The 13,965-nt window shown below is 40.4% G+C and overlaps 1 protein-coding gene across 2 annotated transcripts in view; it reads right to left on the reverse strand.

The window, feature by feature from the left end:
* ELP4 (elongator acetyltransferase complex subunit 4) overlaps window positions 1-13,965 on the reverse strand; it is a 219,257-nt gene that overhangs the window by 127,268 nt on the left and 78,024 nt on the right. For both annotated transcript variants that reach the window (XM_048485525.1, XM_048485526.1), the window contains exons 6-7: window positions 6,562-6,646; window positions 1,245-1,433 (exon numbers count right to left, since the gene is read on the reverse strand). In XM_048485525.1, the coding sequence (XP_048341482.1) occupies window positions 1,245-1,433; window positions 6,562-6,646 (274 nt within the window). The remainder of the gene's footprint in view (window positions 1-1,244; window positions 1,434-6,561; window positions 6,647-13,965) is intronic.

Raw genomic sequence — 13,965 nt, forward strand, 5'->3', positions numbered from 1 at the left:
AGGGTGGGAAATGCAGCAGCTACTGGTAAATTTCAAAAATAAAAATAGATACCAATAAAATTATATTAATTGAGGCATCAGTAGGTCAAATGTTTTTGAATATTTATTTCAAAGAAAAACAGTAAACTAGCTCTGTAAGTGGAAAAGAGGGTCAACAGAAACAATATGGTCTCAACAATAAATTTAGAAGTACAAAAACCTTAGCTCAAACAGCAACCAAGCTAAAACACAAGAGTTAAAATCCTTCAAAACTGGATTTTTGGTCGGGGAGGAATGTTTATGTTTGCAGTACCAACATTTTAGAATATCTTTAGGAGACCCTCCTGATGATACCACCCAGGTTTGGTGAAGTTTGGTTCAGGGGGTCCAAAGTTATGGACCCTCAAAAGGGTAGCCCCATCTACTATTAGCTTCCATTGGAAACAATGGGGTATGGGGGCACCCACTTTGGGGATCCATAACGTTGGACCCCCGGCCTAAACCAAACATCACCAAACCAAACATGGCTGGTATCAGCAAGAGATTATCCTGATGATACCACCCAGGTTTGGTGAAGTTTGGTTCAAGGGGTCCAAAGTTATGGACCCTCAAAATGCAGTCCCGTCTACTATTAGCTCCCATTGGAAACAATGGGGGATGGGGCACCCCTTGGGGGGTTCATAACTTTGGACCCCCTGAACCAAACTTTACCAAACTTGGGTGGTATCATCAGGAGAGTCTCTTGAAAAATCCCTGAAATATTGGTGCCGCTAGCCTAAAAACTGCACCCCCTGGCAGCCGACAAAGTAAAAACCCTAAAATATTTTTTAAAATACACCTCACTCACGTATAAGTTGAGGGGGCTTTTTCAGCACAAAAAATGTGCTGAAAAATTTGACTTATATGCAAGTATATACGGTACTTTTTCAGATCATGAAAAAAAATTAAAAACAAAATATACTTGTGCTATTTATTTAAAGCTTATCTTTAAAGCAGACATTGGATGACTTTTTTTGAAAAGTTATGATTCGAAGTCATTTAAAACATTACGAATTAGTATGATTTAGTAGAAGCTGGTGAAAGCAACTGAATGTATTTATGTGAAATTTAAAAACAACCTTGAAATTTATTCACTAATGAAGAAAAAGAAAGGTACAATAAAAATCATTTTGGAATTCAACCATGGCAAATTTTGCTTATTAACTATCCATTAATTACTTTTATCTTCGAGTACCAACTACAAACAGCAATTGAACTAGGCCTACCTGGATAAGATGAGATGGAATGGTTATGATGCCGGCAGAGAAAGAAGTTCTGAGGAGGCTACGGAGGGCATATAGAAATCTTGTGAGGCTATGAATATTCTGTGGATTCTCACTGCAACAAATATCATCACCCCATAGTACTGAACCAAGACTCTGAATTCCAATCCTCAAAACATTTCTTTCCTTTTTCTATCATATGAGAAAAAAAATTAAAAGTAATTAGTGGAATTTGTAATGTTAAAGGTAAGAACCAGATCATTTTTTAAATGCTATGTTTCTTGATTATATTTAAATAGCTTTATTATAAATGAACATGAAAATCATGAATTGCACTTTTGTTGTTCTCTGAAAGGCCAATAGAAACCATTGGGTGACCTACTCTGTTTCAGGGCAGTGGCACCAGAAGACTTAACTGTTTCCCACAGACCATTTTTGCTACTTGTAGAAAACACAGAAGTATCCAGTATTTCCATGGGAGGGAAAGCAGCAGTCTTGTACTTGAATGCTTAAACCAACAGGTTCAGCTCATGGTCTGTTTACCAGTTGTTGTCAACAGCCAAATTGTTCAACCAACTGTTCCTTTGTATTTTAACAGTTCACTTATTTTTGAAGGCACAAAAGTGGGGAGGGGGGGTGATTGTGCATGCCTGCCATTCTCAAAATGCACACAATGTTAACATTTCACCATTAGTGACACTCAGTTGTTGAGCTGTCCCTAGGGCCTGCAGAAAACTCTCCTGTCCCTTTAACAGAAGCTTAATGTCTGGAAGTGAGCACCTGAAGGATTGAACAAATGTTTAACCAAGTGACAATTCTGATGGCAGCTTTCACCTATTTAAGTTCAGGGGGACCTGAACTCAGGCATCCCCTTCTCCTAACATTTTAATAGGTAATTGGGGTTGCACAAGATTCCGTGGATTGTGGGTCCTGAGAGAAATTTATTTTAATTAATGAGAAGGAGGTATTTTGCTTCTGTGTTTTAAAACCACAAATAAGTAAAAGTTTTTCCTCAAGAAGTTTTTCCTCAAGCTTTAAAAAATGGTTTCATCCATTTATTGGTAAAATAAAAATATCAGGAATATGTTTTGGTGCTATTTTATTGTTTATTCAGTGTGTAAGAGATAAACCATTACTTTAAACTCTTTACAGTAACAGGTTATTTGCTGTCTGCTCCAAGGGTTTTCATGTCACTTTGATGCTGCTATTTCCTCTATTCTGTATGATTTCTTGCTTCCAAAAGGACCTGTCATCATGTTGGAGGAGCAGCTCAACATACTGTACTGGAGAAACTGTTATGACATGTCTGTTGCTATAGTTACCATAGCAGTTGTGCCTGTCAGGGACCAATTTACTTCTCCCGAAAGGCAGTGTTACCACTAAGAAGAAAACAGACTTGCCCATAAAGCTCAATATCCACTGGAAAACTAAATTAAACAAGATAATTCCGTTTCACAAACATTCATGACATGATCTAGAATGCAAAATTATTAAAATCAATTGTAAAGAGGTAAGATAATCAAAGACCACACTGCTTAAACTGCTGCATTAGTTTTAATACTTTGGGCAGACTAAAAGGATTAATTCTTGTTCTTGAAACGATAAATTTAATAAATAGGAATTACATATCATGACTATAAAATAGATAAAAAATAAATGCTATTCTAAACATTTGATACTTTTATTTAGGTCATCTGGGCCTCCTCTCCTTAATGTACCACTATAAGAGGCTGAGAACTATTTTATTTAAAATATACTTGCCTTTAGATTTACATGGCTAATTTTTCATGAACAGTTAAAAAGATGCCTGAATGAAAGCTGCAAACAAATTGAAAAGCATGGCAAGAATTCCAAAGAGCCTCCAAAGCAACAAAGCACTATAACTGGAAATATGGGCAAACAACTTCACTTTCTCCTGCATACACAGAAGCGTTTCACACACCCACACACCTACTTGTCTCTTTGGACCTTGGCCTATATATAAGACAAGTCCAAGAATGATCCATTCAGTCCCCTAAACAATTAAATACATAGGCAGCATTCCAAGAGAGAAAGATGCTGATGAGGGAGTGGAGATTGGTGTCAAGAAATTCCAACACTTGGGGAATTTGGCTCCCAGCCTACAGGGCTGCAGTACTGGTTTGTGTCAGTCCCTATCTTAAATAAAAAAATGAAAGCACTATTGGTTCTCAATGAGCCCTTTTGTGAAGCAGCCAATCAGAAAGGTGCTGGATTCTTTTGATAGAAATAGTACAAGATGTTACAGTATCCGCAAGGTTAACTGGTAAGCACCCTGAGTCATCTAAGGATGGGGGACGGGAGGGTTGTTCCTAAGCTAGCCCATCACTGGTGGTTAATCAGCATCAATGGAATCCTTTGTTGCTGGAGCTGCACATGGGAGAACGAGGCTTAATACCTCTAGGCACAGTTTACATGCAGCTAAGGATAAAGCAACCAGTAAAGATAGCTATGTCTGCAGCTAGGGTCAGCTTTCCCAGAATGCTGGTAGCTGTGGGAGGCTGCTCATTAGTAATTCAGGAATTTGGAAGACAGTCGCAACACAGGATTCAGTGGCCAACCTTCCCTGCCACAGCCATGGGCTGGGCTCACAGCAGCAGGGTCGCCCTTCCCCCTGAGTCAGAACTGCTAGGATGCATTCACCTGGGATAGCAAGGAGTCCACCAGCAAAGGGAGGGCAGAGGAAAGGAAGAAATCTCAGGCATGGCAGTGGGTAGGCCTGGATGAGCTGGGAAGCCACTCTGCCCTGCAGGGAAAGAACACCTGAGGCTGGTGGGCCAACCAAGTGAGGATGAGGTGCAGCAGCATGCTCTGCTCTACCAGGCCTTGGCATTTGGACACTGGGAGGAGCAGTCAGAGGGAGGTCACAGAGGGGGCAAAGCTGGGGCAGGACAGGAAGAGGAAGGAGCTAGTGGGGCTGAGAAAGGGCGAGCTTGCTCCCGAATCAGAGGCCTTGATTGGCGCAAGATCAGGACAGTTTTAATATCTAAAATACTTGCTTAGAGAAACCTTATAAGGTTAGTTATATAAAATAATTTTTGGAATGCCGCCTCAACTCAGAGGAAGAAAAAATACTTCATAGCTGACGAAGAGGGAAGTCACCTGATTTTGATTAAGTTTAAGAAATGTTTTTGGGGGCTTGTTTTTGCTTTTAGTACTAATGATGGATTCTAAATTTGTAATGTTCATAATTTTAATTGTATTTGTAGAAACTTAATAAAAATGCATTTTAAATGTAAAATGTTATTAATGGATTAATGAAATGGATGTTATTTGCACAGGCCACCCAATTAGTTATTATCTAACTGGCATATTCATAATTGGCATATTTTGGCATACTCATATTTGAGAGCCCGTGTGGGGCAGTAGTTAAGAGCTAGTGCCACAAGACAACCAGACTGTGGAATGCCTCTGGTGAGGGCACAGAAGCTACATGAAGACCAGATTCCGCTCCTTTGTGATGTGCTCCAGAACTTTGCTGAGTTGAATACAGTTGTTGAAGCAACACAGATTGTTTGCACAGACATGGAGAGGTGCATCTCTAACGTTTTCCTCTTTGAGGTCCCTTTTCTCTTGTTAGGGGTTGCTTCTTGATTCTTCTTATTTACGTCTTATGAACGCTCTCCTTGTCCAAGAAATGTTTGGTGGTACAACTGGAAGCCTGCCCAGCTATTGTGAGGAAAAAACGACTGCAGCATGGTTGGGGTTTGCCCGTTCTCGCCCAGAGTTCCATCCAGGCCTCTGCGCAAGGGTTCCCCCTGGCCCCGGCCTTCCTCAGAACTAAGATGGACATCCAAACCCTCCAGCAAGACTCAGCCTTTCTCCCTCAGGAGACTCGCACCCACCTAGAGCACTTGTTGATGCCAGAGAGGCACCTGCCCCACTGATCGAACAATGCTGCTGTCGACAAGAAGCTTGGGACTGAGGAGACGCTATGTCGAGAATATTGCTGCCATGGCACCCAGTCAGATTTTACACTCTGTCAAGAGCCAAAGGGCTGCTTTTGGACTTCCAGAAGGACAGCTGCCATGTCTCCAAGGGCTGGAAGAGACGGGGAAGGACAGTGGGGCAATCAGTCCAGGCAAATGGACAGGAAATTCGGCAGGCTTTGGATCAAGATCCATCAAACCCCCCGAAGTGAAGCCCCTTTCCACAAAGACAAATCCTTGGATCTCCTGGAAAGCCACATACAGCACAAGAAGCTGCAACATGAATTGGGTCTGATGTTCGCTATCCAAAAATCCCTTACGGCATTTGCTCCATTCCCTTCAGACGTACAACGAAGCACCCGGTCTTCCAAGCAACCAGCCATGAGGCCATGTTGTGTTGGCAGAGGGGCATCAGTAGTGGAGACTGCCAGGGTCACAGGTGGCAGGTGGCCTGAAGGTGGCAAGAACCAAAGAGCTAAGGAAAAAGAAGACAAGATGCTACACTGGAAAAAGGAAGGGACTAAAAAAGGACCTCATCCTTGTAGGGAGACATTGGCGAGACATGGCAGTAGCCACCTGTCGGGGATGCCGAGAGACATGGGGTGCCTCAAAAGGAAAGCACATGAGATGACTCAGGAGGTCAGCAAGGGGATTCGGGAGCACAGCAACCATCCTCAGTTTACACCAGAGCTCTATGGCAAAGAGCTGCCTATGAAGCTGGCTTACCTTGCTATGATCAAGAAGATGAAACTCGACCTGCAACAAGGGCTCCATATCTGGCTGAAAAACCAGAAAGGAGGATCCAGAAGGGAGCAAATAAGAGCACCGGGATGTCTCCACTGCCGACTTCCCTGGCTGCTAGTGTAGTAATGGAAGAGTTTTAAATTTTGTATTGGAATGAATAGAATTTAGTTGAAATAATCTTTTATATTTAGCAGAATTGAGGAGGCTGAGAAAAGAGCTTCATAGAATGTGTAGACACAATTTTTTTTAAAGAAGAAAGTAAAGAAAACTGTAACTAGGCATAGATGAGAACAGCACATTGGGGCCCATATGGGCATTCATAATTAAAGGTATTAGTATATCTCTGTATTAGTATATCTGCTTTGTATTAGTTTCCTTTGTATTTGCATTTATATGGTTTTATCTGTTGTTCGCCGCCCTGAGCCCTGCTGGGGAGGGTGGGATATAAATTTTTTAAAATAATAAATAAATAAAATATTTAAATTCCTTGTTTAATCACAACTACTGCTAAGATTATTTCATCGGTGCTTTCAGAATGTGTTCTAGTAGTAAATATTTTAAAATGTTCCAGAGGCATCCTTCAGAAATCGTAGGTCATACTTATAGATGATACAAAAAATGCTTAATACCTGAGGAATGGAGCCGTCAAATCCTTTTTGGTAAATGACCTTCTGAATAGAATGAAGCAGTCTGGTATAACCAAAGGCCATATTACTAAAAAGGGGAAATAATATAGATTTAATAAACCCATTATATTATCTACCACAATAAAAGTGAAACATAAAAAGTGAAGCAGACAATAACCTTCAAAAGCAAAGAAAGACAAAGATCAAATGGCACATTTACAATTAAGCAAAAATTATTGTAGTACAACTTTTCTTTTGTTACAGCTCACCTCATCAGATGCATATGCTGTGGGGGAAATAAACTAAGTTAAATTTAAAGGTGCTACTTGTTTTCTGTTTTACTTTGCTGTAATAATCTAATATAGTCACTCTTGAAACTGGCAAAAGCAAACATTCTTTTTGAACAAGTTAAATATATTAATATTGATGCTTAACATTAACTAACATATTCTGATATGTTAAAATGAAACTATGAAGAAATGGATAATATAACTAGAGCTACTTCAGATGCTACATTTTTGCAGAAAAACATAAAGCCCACAAACAAACTGATACACAACCATTATATTTGTATGTATGCTTCCTATCACGTACACACAGAAACAGATCCAAGAGCACAACATTTTCCTCAAAGGAAATACCCACATTGTGTCACCATCCCACATTGTGGGGTGGAAGATGCTTCTACTTGTATAAGGGAGTGATCTAAGATTTCCATGGTTTCCCCCTTCTACCTTGCAGCATCATTCTTAGCTGCATCCAATAACACTCCTTTGATCTCCTGAACTTGAGAAAAGACTTCTTATACCCTTTTCCACTGAAATATGACAGTAAAATTCTACATTAATCTGCTATTTTCTGGACCTTTATTCTAGAAAGCTCAGCTTGGATCCTAATGTCTTAGATAGAGACCTAGGTAGGCACTAGGACCCAAGAGGAGCATTCTAGAACAAGGGAATGGTGGATTAATATACAATTCTACTGTCGTCTTTCAATTTAAAATAGTATGTTATAGCAAGAAGGGGGTGGGGAAAGATCCATTCTGTTCCATCAGCATTGCTCTTGAAGCAGTCCTTAGGTCTCGGCCAAAGGGTTTGAAGCAGCTTAGCTTACATATGATAAACATATTTGTTTAATTAGAATAAGTTACAAATAAAAACCCACTACATTTCATACTATTAGCAAATAATTAACATTATGAACAGCTGATCAAGCAGTGATTTATAAATAACTCCATTTACCCAAAAGGAAAACTTGACTTTTTTCCAGGTGTGACATCAAAAGAGAGAGAGAGGAAAGAGAGAGAGAAAAGACAGTGTCTTAAATGGAAAATTAGTTCACTTATCATGAAGTTACTGTCTCTGTTGCCCTAGGGTGGGGCAGTCACAACAAATGGGAAGAAACTCCATCCTGAAGTCAGTCAGGTTGGTTAATCTTTTGATCACTCCTAGTGGAAGGGATTCCTCTCTCAGTCTCCTAGAATGGTCTAGAACAGGGGTTCTCAACCTTCCTAATGCCGCGAACCTTTAATACAATTGCTCATGTTGTGGTGACCCCAAACCGTAACATTTATCCATTTTACAGATGGAGAACACTGTTGCAGAGAGTCTTAGGCGACCCCTGTGAAAGGGTCGTTCGACCCCCAAAGGGGTCATGACCCACAGGTTGAGAACCGCTGGTCTAGAAGCTGTGCAATTCTAAATAACTATAAAACACATACTAAAACTCCAACAGCTAACCCTTAACCATTATAGGAGGAAACAAACAAAAAGGCTGTGCTTCAAGATCACCCTGGAATTCCAACAATAGCAAGTCTATGTGCTACACCAGAGGATCACCAAGAAAGAAACTTATCAGTAAGTGAACAAACTTTCCATTCTGATGGTCCAGGATGGGACAGTCACAACCAATGGGATGTACAAAAGCAATGTAACAAGCGTGGTGGTTTATTTCACCACAGCCTTTCTTTTTTATTTTAATACCTGTCATTCCCTGTACCTTATTTGAAGAACTCGGGGAGGGGGAATGTTACTTCTGCCACTTTTAAGTAGTGGCTGGATAAACAGTTGTCAGGAATGCTCTAGGCCAGGGGTAGGGAACCTGCGGCTCTCCAGATGTTCAGGAACTACAATTCCCATCAGCCTCTGTCAGCATGGCCAATTGGCCATGCTGGTAGGGGCTGATGGGAGCTGTCCCCATCTGAAGCGCCGCCAGGTTCTACTAAACTTTGATCCTGCATTGATCAGGGGGTTGGACTAGATGGGCTGTATGGCCCCTTTCAATTCTATGATTTGATGATTGACATTTTACCTAATCCCATGAGAAATAATAAACAGCTACATACAATAAATACACATTAGAATACCTAGAGTTAAAACTAACTTTCTAAAAAAAAATTAGACACTTGCAGACGGACAATCTTGCTAGTCAACAACATTAACTTTAGTGAATGTATATTATTGTTAGCAAGAACAGTAATAATATTTGAAGGCTGCAGATGTTTTATTCAGAAAGTTTGTTATTTTTCTACCAGATTTGATACTAAACCCTTCAGTCCTGCTAATGTGTTTAAATAATACCTCTTCTTAAAAAAATCTAGTAACTAATAAAACAGGAGTTGGTAAGAAGGTATCCTAGTTACAATGGAGGCTCTGACTTCCCTATTGATAGTTTCTGAACATTTAACAAAGGGCAGGTTATCAAAAATATGAGAAATAGGCCTATTATCAGGAAGCAGACTCCATTAGGACGGACGGTTTTACCTGCTTTAGCAAGATTTATCTTGCTCTGTGTACATTTCAGCCCATCTACCTATGTTTAATGCACACATAAATTCAAAGCAGTAAACAGTACAAACAAATACAATATTGGATCTTGGATAGTCTCTCTGGCATAATTACAAGAATACTTTGTATATTAACTGCAACTGGAAAACCTGGAAGGAAGCTATAAAAGAACATAACAGATACTAGACTATATATAACTGATAACTTACTAAGGGTTCCCCCCCTTCTTTTGTTAAGAAGTGATAGGATTGTTTGCACACATCTAAGGGGAAAATGCTCTCTAAAAACAGTGCTGTATCCTTCGAGCTTTATACATCAGAACCGATAAGCTGCTTTTATACCAGTTTGCCTTACAAGTGATGGAAGCTGCAGCAAAAATTATGAAGAAAAGTCTGTGTATACATACAATTTTATTAACCTGGTTCCTCCAGATTAGGGTACACCTGTTCTTAACCACTACGCCACTGCTGCTCTGTACAGTTTTATTACATACAGGTCAAGGAATCACTATGTTCCATAAAGTCCAACAAAGCTATGCAGCTAACCTTACTAAAGTAATTCCCCAGAACATTTATCCATATCAGATGGGCAGCCCCATCCTGGGGGTGGGGGAAATCCCTGTTTGGTGAGCTCCTGTGCTGGTGGAAATGCCTGTTCCACTGGCGCAAGGGGCAAATGTGCACGTGGAGGAAGTACTTACCTGCCCACCAGCGTCTGATCTGGAAGCAGCGTCCATAGTCTAGGCCCACCAGTGGAAAATGCTGTTCCAGCCTGGCCAGGGGCATTTTGGGCGAGAACCAAAGGGGTGAGTCAACCTTCAGACTGCATTTGGCCCCCCTGTGCCAGTGAAGTCATCAGCTGAGATTGTGGCGTAACATCAGCTGAGATTGTGGCGTAACTCTATTCTGAACTATGGAGGACTGTAAGGAGAATTCTGGTTTTTTTGGGAGGGGGGTTACAGTTCAGGTTCCCCACACTGCGGGAACGCCCTTTGGAATGGGTGGAGTGTCACCAAAACTGCACTGTCCCTGCTCGTTTGACAACTCTGGATGGGGCTGTAACATGGGAACTCTCTATCTGATGTGGTACTAGTTTACATTGCACTCTGAAGTTTTTACTCATTTTTACTTATTCATACCCTTCAATTCTGGAAATATAAGCTGTTGTATGGGTGAGGTTTGGTTTTCAATCATTCTCCAACATTTCATCTTTTAGGTATCTCTGGCAAGAAATGTTCATATATAGTTTCAACCAAAGCTGCTTGTAAGTCAGCATATCTGTATTTTCCATGTAATTTATACAGATAATGTCTAGTGCTGATCTTGTAGACCTACAGATATGGCAAGGAGGGAACTAATCTTTGGACGCATAAAAATGGAAGAAAAAGACACTGAAAAGAAGGCTACCAAAATAAGAAGCATACAAAATAACATGCAAGACAATCTGATCAAAAAGGTGAACTGTGATGCAAAAATCATAATAATTACTGTTCTGAATAAGGCAAATTGAAAGAGGGAAATAATTTATGAAAGACGGAAATAATTTCCCCTCTGCAAGATCGTGGGGATCTTGTAATGTAACTTTTCTAAGCCCTTCATGATTAAAAAAAGCATTCAGAGTAAATTTTGAAACTGTTAGAAAAAAGGAAGGTCTATAGCAGGGGTCCCCAAACTTTTTAAACAGGACTCAGACTGTTGGAGGGCCGGACTCAAAAAAGCTATGAACAAATTCCCATGCACACTGCACATATTTTATTTTGAAGTGCAATCCCAAACAGAGTTATGAAGGTCTCAGTAGCCCAACATGGTGCACAGCGCAATCCTAAAGAGAATTATGGTTGGTGAGACCCTTTCATCTTCCAATGAACTCTAGGACTACTGGAAAAAACTCCAGAGCAGGATTGCAGCATAACAACCGCTACATAGCAAGATCCGAGGGCTCTGCCTCTGAAGCCCCTTTCCCAGCAAGGGTCTGCCAGCTCCCAGCTCAGCCTTGCCTCTCTCACTTGCTGCATTGGTACAGTCCCCTCTGGCAGCTTGGAATGAGCAGCTGAGTAAAGCCCAAGGCGTTGAGGGAGCTGTGTTTGTAAACCTGGGGGGTGAGGTGCCAAGCTCCAGAAGGGCTGCCTGGAGCACTTTAAAAGCACTGAGCACCAATGTGCTGAAGAAATTTTTTCTCCCTTTTAAAATGCTGGTTGCCCATGTGGCCAGTAATCTTGGAAACAATCCTGAAAGCGGAGCTGCCCGAGCCTTGAAATGCAGCTTAGCCCGCCTTTCTCTCTCCCCTTGCTGCGTAATTTTGGTACAGTCCCCTCCGGCCGCTTGGAAATGAGCAGAAAGTGCCATACGTGTTGAGGACTGTGTTTCGGTAAAGCCTGGGGTTAGGGATTTTGCCAAGCTTCAGGGGCCCCTGAAGAGTTCCCCACCAAGAATTACAGCAGCTTCTGAGAGAAGTTAAGCTCTCCACTGAAGAAAATGAGATGCACCTCGGAATGGGGGGGAACTCTCTGTGACGCTAACGCTCAAGCCCGATTAAGGAAGCAAGGAGAGAGAGAAGTCTCATGCACATCACTCATGGCAGACGGATGGAGCCTCTCTTCGGGGGGGGGCCTGATATGGCCCTGCTGGGCATCAATTTAGGAGGACCCCCCTACAGGTCCTATAGGGACTTATAATTTTTTTTTAATAGCTTTAAAGAATGCGAGAATCTTTGTTAAAAAGTTTGAAGAACAAAAGGGTATTCCTACCAAATTGACAATGGGACAATACAGTTATTTTCTCAGCTTATCCTGTTACCCTCCACCGAATAAATTTCAACATAGAAACATAAGCTGACAAAAGGAAGGAACCAAGGATATATGTGGTACTTCCCCTTCCACTTATTTTTTTTCAGATATAAGAATGCCAATTATAATATTAAAAACTTTGGAGTAATTAAGGAACTAGATGCTGTCTTTTTCGCAAATGAGAGATATGCAAGATAAGTCTGTTGGTATCTTCTCTAATTACCGAGAATTAGTTGGAAATAAGCTCATCAAAAAACAGAAGTTGGGAGGTCTTATAATGCGAGATGTAGTTTTTTACTATCATGTTTCAAAAATCCAATGGTTAGTCTGTAAAATGTTGCATCAATGGAACTTGTTGCCAGTTTGAATAGTAAGAATTTACAGCAAGTAAATAATGGTTTCTATAGTAATTCAGAACCAGATTTCCTCCATATGTGGTGGTATTGTGAAAGAACTAAAGTTTTCTGGGATAAAATAATAACATTACTGACAGCAGCCTTCCAATTTAAAAAAGAAAATATTATTGAATTTAAATTGCTTAATTATGTAGCTTCCATTCCTAAACAATATCAATTGCTTTATGTTTGTTGACAGTGGAAAGGCGAACAATAATAATTTATGTTTCATCCTCTCCTATCAAAGTTGGCTTGGGGTGGATCACAACCAGATACATCATAGACAATAAACAGTAAACACTATAACATTAAATAAAACATGAACATAGCTTTAAAAAGGTGCCATCTAATCAAACCACCCTTCAATACCACAATAATATAAACTATATAAAGGAAGAGATAAATAACATACCCAACTGGCTGAAAATAAATGGCATGTTATTATTGGTGTGTGGGAAGAGTTAAGGAGCACATTAAAGAGAAAGACTTGAGAAAGATAATAGGAGAGGAAAAAATATCTTAGGTTCATTGTAGATAGCTCAATGAAAGTGTCAACCCAGTATGCTGAAGAAGCAAGGGCAACTGGATCAGCTTCGTCAATTTCACCTAGTGCTTACAATGTTAACCTTCATGCACAGATACTAAAAAAACCAGGGATGATTGGATCGAAGCTTAAGTCAATAATTTCTCCTAGAGTTTGCAATGAAATCTTCAGGCAAAAGATACAAAGAAGTAGGGGCAACTGGATCAAGCTTTGTCAATTTAACCTACAGCTTAACTGCATGTTAACCTTCACAGGGAACAGGTAAAAAAAAAAAATCCCAGGAACGAAAGTGGGACCAGTTTCTGTCGAGAATTTCAACCTACAGCTTACAATGTGTTATTCTTCAGGCACAAATACAAAAAAACCAGGGAGCGATTTGATTAGCTTTGTCCATTCCACCTAGAGCTTGTGATGTAACGTTAAGGAAAAGATATACGTGTTTGCAGTTTTGAGCCCAGTAAACTTGACAAGGGACTACCACAATAACTTGATTATGCATTTCTGCAGCTCTAATTTGGCTGAAATGTGTGTGCTGTTGCCAGTGGGGTGAGTTGCGTGACTTGTAAGCTACTTCATTTGTAATGGGACCCATAGCTTCGGTAGGGAGTTTTGGCTTCTGTTTTGTGTGGGTAGTTTTCAATGGTAGAAATGGAGGCTGAGACTTTTTTAAAAATTGCCACTTCAGTGTAACTGTGCAGAAATGCTAGAGCAGCTTTGCAAAAGATAAAAGGGGAGGCTTGTTCTTCCGCAATACAGATAACATCCCACCACCATCAGGAATAATATGTTTTCAGCTGTAGTGTGTGGAATAAATGCAACAGAAGAGACAAGAGGGAAAACCATGAGGGGAATGGAGGTGTGCAGAATGATTTCAAAGAAAACATTTCCCAGACATAA

Source organism: Sphaerodactylus townsendi, linkage group LG02 (genome assembly GCF_021028975.2).
Source record: "Sphaerodactylus townsendi isolate TG3544 linkage group LG02, MPM_Stown_v2.3, whole genome shotgun sequence".
Lineage (NCBI taxonomy): Eukaryota > Metazoa > Chordata > Lepidosauria > Squamata > Sphaerodactylidae > Sphaerodactylus > Sphaerodactylus townsendi.